Source organism: Talpa occidentalis, unplaced genomic scaffold, assembly GCF_014898055.3.
Source record: "Talpa occidentalis isolate TD23 unplaced genomic scaffold, MPIMG_talOcc4v2.1 talOcc4.15, whole genome shotgun sequence".
Classification (NCBI taxonomy): Eukaryota; Metazoa; Chordata; class Mammalia; order Eulipotyphla; family Talpidae; genus Talpa; species Talpa occidentalis.
The window spans coordinates 17,903,067-17,922,976 of NW_023601543.1; the positions used below are offsets into that span (position 1 = coordinate 17,903,067).

A 19,910-nucleotide genomic window follows, 5' to 3' on the forward strand; every position below is an offset into this window, starting at 1 on the left:
GTGGGGCCCTTCTAAGCATGGGTCCCCTTCTGACTGCAGAGGTCACACACTCATGAAGATGGCTCTGATCCCTGTTATAAGCTTTGCTGAAGTGGGAGACAAGAGGAAACCAGCCTATGATTTAAAATTGGTCACAGACGATGCACAAAGTTAGCAAGTTGTGTATTCATAATAAGGACTTTTTGGTTTATCTGCGTATATGCTCACACACACAAACACATACACTCATAAATTAGTTTGACTAAAATAGCCATCTCTTCTCTTCTCCTAAAGCCAAAAGCCAAAACTAGCTTGCATTAATATTTCATATTTGGATGAGTCCTACTGGTTTGTTCAAGCACACATTTTCATTAGCAGTCTTCAAAACCAGATGACAAAAGAAGGAATGAGTTGTCCAGGGGCATCTAAAGAAATCAGGTGGAGGTAGGTACTCAGAAGCGATGGCAGACAACCAACGAGGGATATTTTAAGCTGCCGTAAAGGGGGAAAGCAGCTTCGGGGTATGCATCGTAATAAGCCAGTACTCTCAGGCTTAGAAAGTTATGAGGACATAAAGCCTGTTAAATTCAAGAATCAGAACTCTGGAGTTCCAACAGGTAAGCAGGCTTACCAATGGAGAAAATGACTAGAACTTGAGCTATCCATATTTCAGTAGAGCAGAGACCTGAGCTACCACATTCCACACTTCCATTTTAGTGGCTTACTGGGGTTCCAGGTTTAATGTGCAACATCTGTGCTTCCTACCAGTCAAAGCCAAATGTTGGGTGATGTCCCATTGGTTAGTTATATGCACATACCAAAATACAGTGTGCGCAAAGTCGAACTGACACTTGCAGCACGCTAAGTAATCTCAGACTTCTTGGCAAACTAGAGACCAGTTAACAAAGGAGAAAATATAAATTGGGTACATCGATTTCTGTTAGTCTTGTGTGTAGTCAGTTGTTGTATAAGTGACCCAGTACTCCAAAACCAGCTTCCTAAGTGCATTTTGTACTCCAGAGAGATAAGAAACCAGCCATCCCAGCACATCTACAAAGGTAAAGAAAGGAATTATATCACCACAGCTTAATCCTTCAGAGAGTTTATTTCTTCAGTTTTAAGGCACAGCCTCCAATCTCAAAGTCCATAATAAAGCTAAGTGGGCATAATCATCATGGCTCGTACCTAATGATGGCACTCACTCACTCATTCATACATTTATTCAATATGTATGAACAGATTACTTTCAGGTGCCCAGTGCTATGCTAGGTGTTATGCTGTGCTGTACTGTGCGAGGTGAAAGGGATTTGCAGTAAAATTTCAACCCAAATCAGAACTCAGTAGCAAATGCACTATCCAGAGTTATCAACTGATATGAAAATGAGACAAATGTTTTTAAAATTTCTAATGTGTTATTTACTCTTTGTTTACAGTATCTGTGGGATATGAATATGAAACGTGCCCTGACTTTATTCTCTGGGAAAAAAGGACAGTTGTTTTACAAGGTTTTGAGATGGATGCTTCTAACCTAGGAGGCTGGTCATTGAATAAGCATCATATTTTGAATCCTCAAAGTGGTAAGCAGCTTTTTAAATATATATTAATAATGTTTTCCTAATGCTATGTACATATACATTACACACATATATATTACATATCCATTGCATAAAATTTGGAAAAGACAAAAAATATATGACCTGTAAGTGCACCCCCTGGAGAAGAGCACATTATTACGTTTCTTTTCAAATACAGTAGTCTGATTTCAAATGGCTGCTAATATAGTAAGACCTCTTCATCAAAAAGTTATATGACATGGAGTTTTAAGAATCATCTATCATTATTGCTCTATCCCAAGTGATAAACCAGTCTATATGACATTGTATCCAACCTTTTTAAGTGGAATGATGATTGCCATATTTCATTTAAATCTCAGACATCGATGACAAGTCATTATCTTATGGAAAATGCTGCCAATTGACTATTGATGTGCGGTGGTTGTAAGATACTTATTTCAGAGATATTAATATCTGAAGCAAATATCCATCTTAGAATTAATGAGGGCCTCCCTGGTGGCATAGGGGTTAAGTCTCAGCACTATCACTGTTAAGGCCTGAGTTTGATCCCTGGCCAGGAAACTAACCCACATGGGGCAGCAGACCTCTCCTTTCTTGCCCACTGCTCCCCTTAGCAGTGTATTTCAGTGGATCAGCCTGTTCTGTTCCCCACTTTGTCTCTGATGAATCCTCTCACCCCCCACACCTCTGGCCTATACCCCAGTTCTTCTATGCAAAAAAAAAAATAAATTAAAAGAAGATCTGGTTTAAAAAAATAATGGCTCATCCATCTGATACAGTTTTCAAAGGGGTTTAGTGAACTTTGTCCCACTTTGAACACATCCCTGACATGTAGCTTTAGCCTTATTTAAAATATCAAGAATCTTCTAGGGCATGGAAACTACCTAAGTGCCCAGTGATAGAGGGTTGGGTTAAGAGAGCTGAAATAGACTAAAATCATGTTTACACACAAATTATCTTTTATCAAATGATGTCAATAAAACTATCATATTTTAGAGACTTGATTACAGATTGTTTTTGTTGAGGAGCAATTTTCTCATCTTTCTAGAATCCAGTCTATTTTTCATATTCTTGTCACTACATCTAAGTATGTTACCAGTCTGAAATGACAGCTAACAATCTACTTTTTCCTTGTTATATCCCGAGCAGTAACATTTGGCAAATGGATTATAATACCACATAAAATACTAAGAGAAAATGTGGCTATATCCACACAATGGGATATTATTCAGCCATAAGGAAATAAGAAATGCTGCCATTTACAGCAAGACAGAATGACAAACATAAATACTGGGCATTTACATAGTATTTTGACAAAACACAATACTTATAAAAACTATTGGACACCAATAAAGTGAAGTTTTGAAGAGGGAGCAGGGAGAAAGAGTCAGTTATGTGGGATGGTGGTGGGGAGAAAAAATAATAAAAGGCCATTGCATCCATTGTTTACAAAAAAGAAGGTGAATAACCTGTGCTACAATCTCAGGCCCACTGGTCACTCTGGTAAATTATTCAACCTCTAGGAGCTCCAGCTTACACACCTGAAATGAAGGAACACTCATACTTACATTGCAGAGTTGTCATGATAATTAAATATAATGGGCAAAAGAATGGCTGAGTTGAGCTGGGGTAGCTGAGGGGCACTTATCTAACTCTTCCAGTAGATATTCAGTCATCCATGTGACAACATAGCAAGAGGAGTAGGGAACTGGAGCCCAGTCTAAACCAGCGTCTATATCCTAGGAGACTCCTAATGTGATGGTGGGACACAATAGTGTGAGTCTATGGTTCAATCTCTCTCTCTCTCTCTCTCTCTCTCTCTCTCTCTCTCTCTCTCTCTCTCCCATCTTAAGAATGTGAGGATTAGTCACGTGACTTTCCCCAATAGTGCACAATTAGTAAGGGGCTAAAATCATGTTTTCTTTCTCCACATTTGCTTATCCTTATTAATGTCAGTATATCCAAAAAGAAGCTAGAAACAGAGTGAAGAAATAACACATAAAACCAAGTAGAAGACATAGGAGAAAGAGAGGAGGCGGGGAAGTGGAAGAGGCTGGGGAAAGAGTGATTTCCTCGACTTCAGGTAGTTTTCAGTGTCCTAAGTCCTAGACTTAGGGAAAGAGAAAGAAGCCATGAGAATCAGGAGTCTTGTCTTCGAACTTTGCCCTCTTTGGACCGCGTTCCCTGCTCATTTTCTCTTAGTTTGCCATTTGAACATGAGATAAATCAGAGGAAGGGACCACAGGTGGTCCTTGAGCCCATGCTTCTCTCGGACAAGCTGCTTTTGCCACCCAGTTATAAATGTTTCATCCAAGTTTCTCTAACTCCTTTTGTAGCCTACTGGGAACCTGTCGTTTCCATCCAGCTTTCATTTGAGCATCTACTGGTATGTTTTCACTGTGAAATCATATTCCTTTCCATCTAAAGAGGCAGACTCCAAACAGCCTTTTTTTTGACTTTTTAAAAATTTTTTAATTATTTTTTACATCATTATTCATGTTTAAATAATATTTGCTTCCCCCCACCCCCTCAGGTGTAGTCCCCATAGTTTCCTTCCCCAATGCACCCGTGCACCATGACCTCAGTCCCCTGTGCTCCTCCCTCCTCCCTCTGATCCCTCTCCCTCCTCCCCTGCAGTACGTCTCTGATTTATAATTGTCCTTTTTTGCTTTGTTGTGTTTTGTACTGTTATTAATTTTTTTACACTGATGTCTCATTTGGTTCCCCTATATTCCTGCAATAAGTGAAACCATCTGATATTTTTCTTTTTCCATCTGGCCTATCTCACTGAGCAAAATTCCTTCTAGCTCCATCCACGTTGCTGCGAATGGCATGAATTTATCTTTTTGGATTGCTGAATAATATTCCATTGTGTATATGTACCACATCTTCTTGATCCAGTCATCTATTTTTGGGCATTTGGGTTGTCCAAACAACCTTTTGTAGAATATAGATTTTGGTTTATTTCTCCAGGATTGGAGTTGTAGAAGAATAATTAGGCAGAGCTATACTCTGCTATATCCATCCTGTATCAATTTTTGCCTTTGTGGAACAGCTGGCTAGGGTTGAGCTATCTTGTAAGGCCATGAACTGACGAAGAACATTGGATCCATTTTATAATCACACCTATGATCTTACTTCATTTGCACTGTAGTTGAATCAGCCTAGTTAACCAGCCACACAAGCTGGGAAAATTTGATTGGCAAAGCTAACCAGGTTTGCTCCAGCCATAGACTGTGACCACCTACAACAGTCCAGTCCCAGTATGGGACCCCGAAGGTGAATGAGGCCAGTGCTGTGTGCCCCCATAATATCACCTTCCCCCTTTCAAGAAAGATTCTAAATTCCCTTTCAGTTGTTTATTTTTAAGAGCAAAGATTCAGGCACAGACATAAAATGTCAACTTTTTTTCTATTGTCAAAAAGAGAATCACACTTTTAAAAGTACAAAAAACGAAAGGGCAGATGTCACTTATTAAATTATTAGGTTTTTTGTTTTGATTTGAAAGAGTTTGACATTTTAAGCAGCTATTTCTTTTCAACTCACTTTTATTGGCTTGTATAGATTGTCTCTTTCAAATGCCTGTCATTGACATTAAATACAAAGTGGGAAATGACCTCCATCGAGCCAGCCCCCAGCTGTGTGCTCCCCGTCCTGTATCCTCTTACCATTTGCTTCACACAGGCTTAAAAATTCAAAACAGAGGGGAGTCATTCAGAAAATTGGCTCTGTGAGCCCCCAGATTTCCATAAATATCTTCTTTCCACTCCTGATTCATTGGTAATAAGTTTTTAGGTAGTAGGTACAAAGTTATTTCTGAGAATTATTAATAGCTTTTTAAAAGTATAATTTATATACCATGAAGTTCACCCATTTCCATGTGTGCGTCAATGATTTTTAGAAAATTGTAGAGTTGAGCAACCATCCCCATAACACAGTTTTAGAAAATCTTTATCAAGCCCAAAAGATCCCTTGTGCTCACCCCAGCCTGACAAAATCTGCTGAGAGTTTTATTCTGAAAAAGAATCCTTCCTTGGGATCATTTTTTTAAAAGGAACATTCATTCATTTTATCATCTCATTGGCCAGCACGTTGTGTTTCTAATTAAGAAGTGGTCACACTTGCAGGAAGCAGATAGGAAACCTGCTCTGCCACTGCATGACCATGGACGGGGGCTCCCCCTTAGGATGTTTTCGAAGTCTAAATCCCGCCCGCAGAGTCAGTTTTAGAAGCAGGAAGGATAAGTGTGAAGGAACAGCTTTGAGAAGACCAATTTAGAAAGCAATGCTCTTTCCCCTCGGGTCAGACAGTCTGCTGACTGATTAAGGCAAGAGCAACGTCTTTGCAAATTCCCCACTCCACTTCTATCTGGAAAAAGTCTAAGTCTTTAGGCACCCCGCTTTTTGATCTGAGACAGATAGCAGATTGGAAACAAGAATCTATCTTCCCCCAATTTCCTCTCCCTGGTTAAAAAGACACCTGTAGTTAGATAGGATGTCTGCTGCCATTCAGGGCTCCGGTTTGTCTTTGGCTCCAAGTCGTTAGGCAGCGGAGAGTTTCTAGCAGGCAGTGTCTTCAGACCACGTGCCCTTCCAGCCATTATATTTAACTGACAATTAGCCATTGGTTGTGGAGAATGGCTTCCAAATATTATACTGTGTGTGTGTGTGTGTGTGTGTGTGTCTATCTAGATCTAGATTTATCTGTATCTAGTTGGTTCTTACTTTCACAAAAATAAAATAAAATACCAGAAACTTGTCTTTTTTCAATATTAGTCCTTCAAAATACATCTTACTGGTTATACTGAGTGCATATTCATTCCTTCTAAGATGAATCAGTTCTCTAAAATTATGAGAAATAAAAATGTGCACATGAATCATCTATTACAAGGCCTTATAGCTATTTGTATGGTAAATCTTTTTTTTTTTTTAAGATTTATTTATTTTTATACAAGAGTGGGGGTACAGGCCAGAGGAGCCGGAGGGCAAGAGGATTCACCAGAGACAGATCGGGGAGCAGAACAGGCAGACAGATCAAAATACACTGCTGAGGGGAGCAGCAGGCAAGACAGGAGAGGTCTGCTGCGCCATGTGGGTCATCTCCCTGGCCAGGGATCGAGCTCTTCAAGTGGTTGGTGATAGCTTGATAGTGCTAAGATTTAACCCCTTTCACCACCAGGGAGGCCCCTGTATAGTAAATCTTTATCAAACATGGCCCCTTCTGTTTTCTGCCAGTTCAGAGTTAAAAAAATTATTAGAAAGAACAATCCACCATGCTCATTGGGTATTGTCATTTCACTGAAATGGTTAGAGAATTTCCCTTAATTTAACTGGCGGGATGGGCCAGTAGTTTGTAGACCAAATATTTTTACTGGGAAAGGAAGTGAATTTCCATTGATCACACTGGCACGTCTCCCAGTTCATGTTTATATCCTCTCAGTCAAATCCTAGGAGAAATATGTGTTGTGCCCCTTGTTGTCTATAAGTCTGAAAAATGGTTTCTTCTTTGGAATCAGCATAAAGCACCACCCACTGGCTTCCAAGGGGAATTTTTATTTCAAACTTATTTATAAGCTTCAAAAGAAGTTTTGAGCAAGGTAGCAGGAGGTGATGAGTAGTGTGTTTAAAAATATTCTCAACTTATTACACAACAGACTTAACTTGTGGGCAAAGAAAAGGAAAACTTAGGGAGAAAATGTATAGTAGGCCCCACTCAGTGGAGTTTCTTTGTTTACTATAAACAAGACACCAATCCTTAGCAGAAAGTTGGCCTTCATATAAATAATGTGTGTTGTCCTAGGATCATTTGATTCTGTTTTCAAAATGAGCATGTGTGGCAGAATAAACTGGAAGGGAGGCAGCAGTAATTGATCAAGATTTCTAGGAACGTAAACAAAATATTTTCCAAGCAACCTTTTGCAGAAGAATTGGTGTTAAATCATTGTTGCTAGATGGTATGCCCTGGTTCTGTGTAATGGAAGGTTAAACAGATTCTTGAAACAACAAAAACACCCTTCAAAATGATCTATTTTTCCAGGGCAATACAAAAGGGGTTTGCCCATTTTTGTTTTGATTGCTTCAGCTTTAAACAGGAATGGTAATTTCAGTACATGGGCACTTTAGTACCTTGCATGAAAGCAAGACATCAATTGTGGAGATGTAATCAGAAAGTACATTGCCTTATGTTTTATTTCCTTTAATCATTCTTCTTCTTTGATGGAGTGCTGGGCTTTCTAATAGAAAAGGGGAGTTTTAGAATTGCAGGCTTAGAAGAATGGTTTAGAATAGCCATCTTTAGTTTTTAAATTGCCAGGAGTCTGGTAATAACATGTCATTTTGAAGGTAATTGTTAACTATACCGTTACATTGATATAAAAAAATGGAGATCTACCTGTGAAAATAGATGTTAATAGCAAATCTGGTATATGCCAGCCAATAATTGGAAATATTTTTGAATGATGTACCCTATAGTGCATCACTGAAATACTGACATGCTAAACAGTTGGTTTCTTCACTTATTAGCGGACATATCATAGTGTCATTGATAGAATATTTAGTGATCATCAGGAGATTTCTTTTCAATGATGCTGTGCAAGTGCCATTCTAGTTCTCATTCGCTTTCTCCCAATTCATTTAAAGTGTAATATTGATCACACTGCAATTAAATGTTTTGGGGAAGGTGAAATACAGCCCTATTAATCTTAATTAACTATTGTAAATCTTCAGAAATATTGTCATTGCCTAATGAAATTATAATAAAACTAATAAGAAAGTAGTGTCCTCAAGATAGCTCATAGTTCTGCCATAAAAGACCAATTTGTTGGGATATAAGCTCACATTGTGCTTGCAGATCATATGTTGAAAAAATAGCCAGAAATCATCTTGGGAGAGAAAGTAAAAATACTTAGATTTACAATCCAAAGGTCATATGATGTATGGGATTTCTGTTTCCTGGAAGACCCTTCCAAGAATCTGGTACCATGGTGTTGTCATGTCTAACCCCCGTATTTATTTTTGCAAGCAAGGTTCCTATTTCAGAGTAATCAACAGCTTCTATTGTAGGACCAAAAGTTGGATGAAACTGAGGAAGATATTTCAAGAAATGTTTAGGGAGAATAATGGGCAGTATGAGGAGACAGACAGCAAGGGTCGTGAGAGAAAAAACGGACAGTGCAGTACAAGTACATTCATTCATTTGCTGTCAGTTACTTTAGTCTCACACATTGGGATGCCTTCTTACAACACAGATGTTTTACCTGCCCTGGCTCATTCTGGACAGACGTGAGCTATTTAGCACAGCAGTCCTTGTTCCTTGGATTTTTATGCCCAGGATCAGCAGGTTTTCAAAATCATTAGGATTTGGACAAAGAAATTACAAGAGACTCAAAACCAATTTTCAACATTTACTGAGTACTTATAATGACAGCTACAGGGATTAGCACAAGATGCCGAAAGGCATATAACAGAGTGTCTGCCTTCAAGGAGCTCACGTTCTAAGGGAGAAGATAGAGAAGTAATGAAAGCTCTTATGGTGCAATGTATTAAGTGTTATAATAGAGCTCTGGGAAACAAGCGGTGAGCACCCAGGGAGTAACTAATTCTGTCCTGGAGAGAGCATTGGGGAAGAAATGAGCCAAGCTCTGAAGGGTGGGTGAGAGTTCCCCTAGCAGACAAGACGAGGAGGGCATTCAGGGCAGAGGGAATAGCGGGTGCAGAAGTAAAGAGAAATGGATTTGAGGCAGGTTTGGTAAGGGATGCAGAACAATAATGAGTTCAGTTTTAAATGTGTTTAGTTTACCTTTGGGGCATCCAAATAAAGATCTAGTGGCAAGCTGCATGTCAGGTGAGAGCTCTGGACAGGAGAAAGTTTCAGCACATAAAGATGAGATTTAAAGCTATGAGAATGTATGAGATTGCCCAGAGAGAATGACTGCAGCTTTTTCTAGCATTTTCATAAGTCGGTATCTCTATTTCCTGCACTGATGATAGTAAGATATGGTCCAAAAGAGTGGAAAATTCAAGTCCCTTTCTTCTTATATCTTTGAAGTGCATTCTAGCAGTGTGATTTCTTTTCTTTTCATAGAAGTAGATTACCTTCCTGATTGTGTTTTACTAAGGTTAATATTAAAATCGACTGATATTCTCTTTTCAGGAACCAATTGCATAGTGAGGATAATTTAAAGTCAAACAGGTGTGTGCCAGGCATCAGGTGAAAATCAGTCAGGGATTAAAAAAATAGCTGCAGATAACTCACAGAGCCCAAAGTGAACAGGAGAGCCTTAAAAGTTAATCATCAAATGCCTTGTTGAGGCATTTAGAATCATCCCCTAATGGAGAGTGTATATTAATTACTCCATTTCACAGATGGACAAACAGAGGCAAAGTGTTATGTTTCTGTTTGTTGTGATTCTGCAGTTAAACAAAACCAAGGTTGATGTAATTCACTCTAAAGTTCTTTTATGAAAAATCAAATCTTCTACCTGCTTTGAACAACAAGAGAAGAATTTAAATGTCACTGATAATGTTGTATATATTTTTTATTCTCCCTTTTTGCCTCACATCTAGGAATCATACATAAAGGGAATGGAGAAAATATGTTCATTTCCCAACAACCCCCAGTCATATCAACTATAATGGGGAATGGACACCAACGGAGCGTCGCCTGCACCAACTGCAATGGTCCAGCCCACAACAACAAACTGTTTGCTCCTGTTGCCTTAGCTTCTGGCCCTGATGGTAGTGTGTATGTTGGCGACTTCAATTTTGTTAGGCGAATATTTCCCTCGGGAAACTCCGTTAGTATTTTGGAATTAAGGTAAGTCTCCTCTAATCTGTTTGTTTAGCGGATAAGGAAAAAGCAAGAATAACAAGAAGAGACAAGGCATTGCCAGAAGGAACAGAAAATGTAGTTGCCCATATCATAGCACTGAGCTAAGATAAACAGGAATAGGGACAAAGGACATAGATCAACGTGCCCACTTGAAAGGAACCTTTCGGTACTGGTTTGGGAAACAGGAAGTGTTGATATCCCTGTACATGTGCGTTGCCGTCACTGACATGGATCTCAATACTTCCAAGTGCTCAGGTAAGTCACTCAACCCTTGCTGGCGATAACAAAAACTCATCAAACTATCTCTGCTGTTCTAGCAGAAAGAGATATTGCCAGATCCACAAACCTAAACTTTCTAACTTCTCCAGGTTCAATCTCTTGAAGTGGTCATTTCATAAAAAAGAAAATGGAAGTTTGTGTTTATGTGGCATGATAAGGAAGAACTAGATCTTTACCCTTAAAAGTTCTATCCCATTGGACAAAATGATTAAAGCATTCATCTTTAAGCTTTCTCACTCTGTTCTAGGAATTTTCTTGAGAGTATAAAGTATTTTGACACCTTTTGAAAGGAATTCATACCTTTTGATATTCCACATTCTGAAGTTACAAAAAGATTACAACTACACAAACCATGGCTTAATCAGTTTTATTTCTTCCTTTCTGAAGCTTATAAGACACAAATATATACCCACCAGAGTTCTAGAAATGAAAGCATCTATTCCCATCCCAGGAGAGACAGAAAGACCTGTTTCCTCTCCCCTGGGTAAAATGGTAGAGCCTTCCTTTATTTGGTTATGACGGCTTTGTTCCTGACACATGTCTATGGAATATTAACCTGAAAGTTTCTCTATATTCTGGAAGATTTTGATGTCACCCTATAAACTAGTCCATAAAATAATTGTTGCCTCAGGAATTCCCTCATGGACCTGATATACACTGACCAAAAATAGTGACTGGGAGAACAGAGGTATTGATGGAGCAAGTTTATATGTACAGAACGCCATCAAGGCCTGTCAAAACACATGAAAACTCTTAGGTCATGTTTTTGTAACAATTATATTCACATAAGTACAGAGACTTGAATGCACAAGGACATTCTTTGAAATTTTTCAGATTCTTGTGCTTGCTTTGAAATCTACATATCTCTTTTCAGACTGAGTTAGTCCTTCACACTGAACTGGGGGAATCTTCTAGTCCCAAGCCCCCATCCATTTTTCACATTAATTCACTCCAGTTTTAATACATTTCTTAATTATAATTGCAAACGCTGTCATAGAGAAGAAAGCTGTTAAATCCCTTGGCTAATAAAAAAATAGACTGTAAAATTAAGATTTTATAAAGATAAAGCACATCTAGAGGGTCTAGAGAGGTACAAATTCACAGCACCCTGCCCTAATCAAGTGCTCATGTACCTCACGATGTCACATCTCACAGGCACTTGTCATTTCTAGCAGTATATCAATTTCGGCACCTACTTACTGAAAAGTCAAAGAATGCCAAAATGATTGTATGCTTGGACTGGAACATCCTACATTGTTTTCAAAACCTTAGGGATGCCTGCATGATGCCAAACTTGCATGGGAACAAACAGTGAACAATCCATTCACTGTCGGAATATTTCTAGTTAGGCCGATATTATCTGTTTGGTAGACAGAGCCCTTGTCTTGATGAACCTATATAGCTTGCCCCTAAGTAGCTAACACTTCAAAAAAAAAAAAAACACCATTGGATTATGTAGAAAAACAAAAAATACTAATATTATTACTATAAAGAAAACTCAGCTAAGTATATTCCTTTTCTTTGTAATTTAAATGCAAATTTACTTAAGGTGAGGGATTGTCACTCATTGATGAGATTCTCCCTTGGTCAAGGATCCTTAATAGTTCACAAATTTGCATTTTATTCCAAAGAACCTTCTGACCTTCAACACAAAGTCATTTGAAGAATAAAATAGAATAACTTGGACCCTAATTGCAAGGTGATTTTATCAGTGTAGAGAAAAATTCCTCTCTGACAATGTGAAATATTGTCCAGTGCCTCTATTCATCCTTACTCCACAGCAGTTTTCTCATTGTCACAGCTCTTCAAATATGTGTGTACATATACCGCAGGCGCACACAACCAGGCTCTGTCACTTAGCCTGAGTCTCTGAGTGACTTTTCTGAACTGACATTCCTTCAGAGCAATTCATAACTTACTTGTTTTTAATTCTCAGGCCCCTTTGATTATCTGTCAAAGGCTATGGGACCTCTCCCCAGAAAGAAACCACATTCACACAAAATTGTATGTGTGATTTCAGAAGTCATGTTTTCCCTCTCTCCCCACACCTCCCACCAACCATCACCCAGCAGCCTAGCCTTGTGGATAAAGCCTCTACATAGAGTCGTGATTAAGAATTCTTGCATTAGGTTCAAGAAGAGGAAAAAATTGTTCACCTTCCTCTACTCCAACCCTTCTATGATTGACTATTAGAGAAATAGGCTGACTGAATAGACATGATCATTTTGACCTAATTGACAGCTAACTCTATTTGACTATACATGAAAACAGTTTATGTCAGCAAATATTATCTGTCATGCTTACCCAGAAACCACTATATCTCTTTTTAGATTTCCTTTCTCTAAAGTATCCACCCTGATCAGTAGCCTATACTGTGTACTTTGTATCTTTCACAAAAATTGGTAAATTTATTTATTTGCTCTATAACTTTTCCAGATTTAAACTTCCTGGGGAGAAATAAGTTGATATAATACGACTTTGCTATCTTAAGAGCCATAATGTTCACTGAATTGTACTATATGTAGATAGACACTTCATTTTGCACCAGGTTTTTGTTTGTTAAAATCAGTTAATTTAATTGCTTACCCCCCTCCCCAGTGCAGATTTGTCATTTTACTTGGTTGACTCATCGGTTGCCTTGGAAACACAGACTAATATAGTTATTATGTTATTGGTTGCATTAAAAACTGTGACTGGAAGAGCAAATATTGTCAATAGGTTATTATAGAAAGAAAGAGCATTCTAGATCTTCAGTCTCTGTCAAGTTAGTCATTATATAATGTAACTACTCTGTTCTCTACCTCTTTATATATAAAATTGACTTCAACTTTATATCTGAGCATTTTTTTCCATGTCCTAAGCACTTTAACTTGTTTTAAGAGCTGCAGATATATAGTTCTCATCCCAAAGTTTGAAGATATTTTGGCAATACATAAATCTTACTCATCTAGATTTCTTTCTTTTCCTTCCTCTTGTTCCATATTGGCCCACACTGAGCAATTCCACGTGTTCCTTAACACTGCAAAGATTGTAAGACTACAGATTTTTTTCCTACCAGAACTCTATAGATCCAAACTGTCCCCAATTGACTTTTTTCATCTGACCTCAAGAATCATTTCCTCTTCATTGGTTGCCAATTATTTATTTCCTCTAGCTTGACCTCCCTTGGTTGAATAGGGTGGATAGGGAAAAGTCCTTATATCACTGTTATTAGCAATATGCCAGCACAAGTAATATTATTCTTGTTATTTAAGTATATAGTACCCTTTTGCCTGTTTATTGCAGACTTCACCTGAATAACCACATCTTAGTACTTCTCTCCAGTGGAAGTTTAAGGCAAGATAATAAAGAAAGTAAGCTTACAAGAACATGCATTAAATGTAAAAGAGTCTCCAAAATACATTCTTTAAAGAGTTTTCTAGAGATAGAAAGAACTGAACAATCTCTTATAGAAATAAATCTATCTACAGAAATTTGCTTCTCATTTGAAAATTGTAGACACGTGCACACATTTTGGTAGCACAAAAGTGGCATCATAGACTTGTGAGCTTAGCATGAGAAGAGTCCTTCCAGGTATCTGGTACAGCATAGTGCAAGCCCACTACATCCCTGACAATTAGTTGTCTCTACTTTGTTTAATCCCTTTCAATAACAGGAAACTTAAATACTTCTCAAGACAAGCCATTGTATCTTTGGCATGCTCTGGTAGAAAATTCTTCCTTATATTGAACCAAAATCTGCCTTCAGAAGCATTCACTGAGCAGAAGTAAATGTTAGCATCTGAAACCACCTCTCTCTTTCATCTGACAAATTTTCACAAGTGTGAAAACAGTTATCATAGGTTCCTTAGCTTTCATTCTTCATTCCAAACATGCTCAAGTTCTTCAACTATTTCTCATCAAGTATGACTTTATTTCTTTTTTTCTTTGATCATGGCCTCAGGGTCACTTTTCAGTTTTCTAAAACTAACACAGATAATTATATAAGTAAAAATAGGAGACACCGTATTAAGTGCTTTGCAAGAATTCAAATATGTAATATCCCCTTGCTCCCCTCTCATCTTCTAATTTCACAATTCTATTAGAAAACCTATTAAGCATGAGTGGAAATGATTTATTCTTTATAAAAGTCTCATGCTGTTATTGTTGAAGATGCTGTTATTCTCCAGATATTTACTTTATCCTTCCTTTAAAAATGAAAGAAGAAAATAAGATCCTGGTAAATGCTTCTTGGTGCCTTGAGTAATTTGGACATGACAAATGTCAATGTGACATGACAATTTCTCTTGAGATTTTCCTGTTTCTTTTACAGTGACCGGTTAATATTTCCCATATTGTTCTCAGGACTCAAGTCTTATCGTTGACTAGAAATTGAGTAGAACTGCAGTAGCATCCACTTAGGGGCAGTTAGCTTACTGAGGGGCAGCAGAACTTGTAGAGCACTCTGCTGAAGAAACCAATGGAAGCCAGACTTTGAGAGGTTTTCTGAAAATACCTGAGAAATGGCCAACAACCACCCTCTTATAAACAGCACTGGAGCTACAAATAGCCAAACACTATATGTAGAGGAAACAGGTGGTTTCCTCCCCAGTTTGATTTCATGTATTGACAGTGGCATTCCAAGGCTCCCTCCTTCTTACCCAAAAACATCTTCGCTGGCCTTCCACAATGCCCAAAATTCCCACTCTAAATGGAACTCTAAGTGTTCCTTTGAGTTGAGACATGACAGCCCTAAGAGTCCCCAACACAAGATTGACCATTCAAGCTAGAATCACCCATTAGTTTCTGGCATGGATTCATTTGTCAGATTGATTTTCAAAGGAAGTACTAACTGAAAGCAGGGCCCTAAAACACAAGACAGGAAAGTTGTGATAAGGGCAAGGACCAGAGCCAGAGCAATCTTAGATGACACTTGTTGCCATTGGAAACTCTAAGAAGCCAGTGAATGGTAGAGTGGGAACCGGTTCTTCAAAGGAAGAATACCATGGAAATATGAACAGGGAGAAATGTATGCTCTCCGACATCAAAAACTGTGTGTGTGTGTGTGTGTGTGTGTGTGTGTGTATATATATATATATATATATATATATATGAAACCTGGAGAAAAAATATTTTAAGTATAAGGAAAGAAATGGAGACTGGCATGAACAACTTGAAAAGTGTTGTGACCAGAACAGGCCAGCAAAATTGCATATCGGGTCCCTGGACAACAGCTCCAAAGGTGGCATTTCCCCCTCTTTCTCCATCTCCCACCTCACAAGAATGTAAAATGAAAAAATTGAACATTATACTAAGTGAAAGAAGCCAGACACCAAAGGACATATATTGTATGACTCCATTTATATGAACTATCCAGAAGAGACAAATTCATTAAGACAGAAAACAGATTAGTGGCTTCCAGGGACTTGGCTGAAGGAGGGATGGGGAGTTGCTACTAATGGGTACAAGTTTCTTTTCATAAGATAGTGAAATGTTCCGGAATTGGATCTTGGTAATAGTTGCACAACTTTGTGAATGTACTAGGAACTGCTGAATTGTACTTTTAAGAAAGGTGAATTTTATGGTATGTGAATTGTATTTCAATCAGTTTTTTAATTAAAAAAGAATAGATGACCATTTTAATCATGGAGGTCCTGAAAAAAAATCAAAGATCAACTTCGAGCCCCTACCACCAAGAGCATTTCTTATTCTGCAAAGATTCACAGTTCATTCTTCCTAATTCATGACAAGCTTCAAGTCAGTCAGTTGCCAGATGGTGATGCCCACTGATAGGCCCAGGCACTTATGAGGAGCTCACACACTGGCACCTCAGCATGTTGTCAGTTGCTAGCTAGACAGCAGACTGACTTTGGTGGTGACTCAATCCTGAATCCTTAACTAAAAGTAATTCTGAGACAGAACAAGGTCACACACTGGAAATAAATTCCATCATTTTCATTTCCTCCCTCTGAGATGCTAATGAGAGAAGCTGCTCTGCATAATACAGGACATCTTTCCAAATTCACAGTGACATTATTGGCAGGATCAGAAACAACTGCAAGAAAGTCAAGCCAGCTCCATCTCCACTCCTTACCTTTACCTAAGCATTTCAAAACCCTTTGTAGCTGCATGAGTAGCTCTGTAGCATGAGAACCTGTTGTAGATGAAACCATGTTTTAATGAGGTACTTCTAGTACTTTCACAACTAACTTCCTTCAGGAGAATCAACCATGCAGCAGTGAGTAGAGCCAGCCTCAAGCTAAGAGGGCTGTAACTAAGAGGCCACAGAACAAGTAGTGTTTGGAGACAAAGAAACTCAAAGAGGTTTGAATGCCTTAGGCCAGGTTTCTAATCCAAGCTCCCCATCCTCACCTTTTGACCTTTTGTGTTGACCCTCAGGATACCTACCTACCCTTTTGAGGCAGACCAGGGAAACAAATATGTCCTTGATCCTGACCTGTGGTCCAACTAGTCAAATCCCAGAAAGACTCTCTTTAAAAAGAGTTGAATCAGTAGTAGCAGATAGCTTCATATGAAATCATTTTGTATCTTTTCTTTTCTGACATTCCAAAGTAAAAGAACATCTTCTAGTTTAGATAAGATTTCTTATCTTCATGTTTTTCAAAATGACAGAAGGGCCAGGTTTTAAAAGTATTTTAAAATTAAAATGACTGTATTTCACAGATGATTATAGCCTTTTTATTCTGAACAGACTTGACCCAATGTCAGGCCTGTGTACCAGCCACGCCCTTTGTGTGAGGAGCCTGGTGACACATCCCAGAGTGAAATGCCTTAGGTAGTAGGACCACGTGCCAAGAGGCTAACAGATCAGGGGGCCCCAAAATGTTCTGCCTCTTATGACCTCACAGTTCAGTTTTGTCCACCCAGTTGCCCCCTTGGGTCATGAATACTTTGAAGACACAGGCCCTAGCAGTTGATTTACATATTTTATTGAAGCTATTTTGATGCAGTGGTTTTGATATCAGGGACATTCTGTCATGCTTTAAGAGTAAACCTTCCTTTCAATTTGTTGTTTTTTTTCTTGATTATTGCTAAGTAATGGCTAATGTGCACCAGAGACATCCCTGTCTCATCTCTGAGATCATTTAAGTGGTCCAGGTTAGGTTTGGAATGTGTGTTGCACAGAAGACTTGATAATAAAACAGTGACATTTGTATTTTGATAAGGTGGCTTTCAAACAGTCTAGAGCAGGCAAAGCCTTTACAGTGGCTACTTCTTCAAACCTTCACCTGTTGATCCTTAAACCTTATTCTATATCAGACTCTCCAGCTCACTTTGTTAAAAATATAATTCCCAGGCCCCATTCCCACCCTGAGAGTTTGATTCAGTAAAACTAAGGATTGCTCCCAGGAAATTGCATGTGTGGCCAGAAACCAAGTGGTCCTGGTGACAGTGGTTCAGAAGCCTGCCTTAGAGCTTTACAAGCCAGCTACACAGAATATTCAGTGATAGTCACAGCACCTTAGGAGAAGAGGCCAGGAAGATCTGGCCCACTTTGCCCTACACATGTATGCTGTAGAGTCTCTCTGACAGCGTTTGCTGTAGAGTCTCTCTGACAGCTGCAAGTTGAGGAGTAGGTGGGTCTGCTTAGATTGGCTTGTTGAATGACACTGACAACTCTCTGTTTGCTTTTACTTGCCACTCGTGGATCCTTGTGCACCCTAGAAACAGAGATACCAGACATAGGTAAGCAAATCACATGTGCAGCTACCTAATGCCCCTTCTTGTCTAAGAGGCCACTTCCTAATAATTTGCTAATGGGGAAATTTCATTTCATAAGTAAGGTTAAAGGAATAATGAATTTGGAGTTTATGACTCAGGTAAGTGTCTTCCAAAGGAAGAGAACTCAAATAAGTGGGAATTTATTGGAGGATCAGACTCTAACAACAACAAAAAAAAAAGATAAATGAAAGCTGGCCTTCAGTACTTCATGGGAAAGCAAAGCCCAAGTCTCATTATGTTTTCCTGAGGTGATGCCACAAATGACGCTGTAAGTTCAAATGCATTTAATGTGTTGCAGTCGTAGGTAGAAAGAGAGGTAATAGGACAATCTTCCTAGATTCAGAAATATGGTTGATAAGTGTATTAAGAGACAGTGACCACAATGACCTTCTTGAATAAGATTTTTCCTTTTTCCTTTTATGTGACCTTATGGTTTCTAGTTCTTACCACCAAAAAGAAAGAATAGAAAAACTTTAAACTGACCATTTACTGAGAATGGCCCATGGCTCTGAAATTAATCATAAGGAGTATTTCTATTCAATTTGTTTGTGCATTACACTTGTCAAAAATGTTCTAAATTACCTGAAAATGCAAAGGAGAAAACTGAATTTGTTCACTTCCCAATGCCAATTGTCATCAAAATGGCACTGATGGGGTTTTTAATTTGGATTTCGTTTGGGAGATGCCACTTCCTAAATGCCAGCGCACAAGATCAGCCTTGCTACTTTGGCATAACTGATTCCTTAAGCAAATTAAGTTGGTTGTCAAATTGCTTACTGGTAAAGTGTTGCATGGTAATAATTATAAGCATTAATTGCCCATTTAACAATCTATGTGATTTTAACTAGCACGGATGAAGTGATCTTTGCTAAGTTGAAGGGCATTGCTCGAATATAAAACTAGCCTGAAGGTGACAATAAGTCTAACGCGGAAGTTATAAAAAAATCTTCATGTATCTCAAATTGCAGTATACATTTAGACACATGAGATTAAAGCAAATTGGAATGTAGACCCGTGGTTTTTCTTTCTCAGATATGGCATATTTTCAGAAAGTAGGGAGAAAAAAACATCTCAAAAGAACTGAAGTGCACTTGGGAAATGGCATGAAATGGTAAGAAATTACATATCAATATAGGAGACCTGCCTGACTGTTGGCTGTCAAGAAAATAACATTAATCAGATTTGAATTTGGTGTGTTGGGCTATTCCATTCTCTAAAGGCCAGTGCACAAAGTTTGAGAACAGCCTAGCTGAGGAAAATAGGATGTGCTACTCAGAAAGAGGTAGGAACACTGATTTTTTTTAACCCCTTCAAAACAAGAGTATTCTGAAGGTATTTTGCACACACAGTCACATGTGATCTAATCAAATCTTAGTCCAGGCACAGGCTTGTTAGTGACCCTGGGCAAGCCCCCTATGTGTCTGGGTCTCCCTAGCTGAGATTCGAGAAGAATGATAATTCTAACTTCCCTCACAGGCACATTGGGGATATTCAATAATAAATGAATGTAATGCATTCCAAAGTGCTT

General features: G+C 38.5%; 1 protein-coding gene across 3 annotated transcripts in view; it reads left to right on the forward strand.

Annotated features, from left to right (window-relative positions):
- TENM1 (teneurin transmembrane protein 1) overlaps nt 1-19,910 on the forward strand; it is a 734,894-nt gene that overhangs the window by 613,505 nt on the left and 101,479 nt on the right. For all 3 annotated transcript variants that reach the window (XM_054695568.1, XM_054695569.1, XM_054695570.1), the window contains 3 exons: nt 1,413-1,556; nt 10,118-10,367; nt 18,326-18,346. In XM_054695568.1, coding sequence (XP_054551543.1) covers nt 1,413-1,556; nt 10,118-10,367; nt 18,326-18,346 — 415 coding nt within the window. The remainder of the gene's footprint in view (nt 1-1,412; nt 1,557-10,117; nt 10,368-18,325; nt 18,347-19,910) is intronic.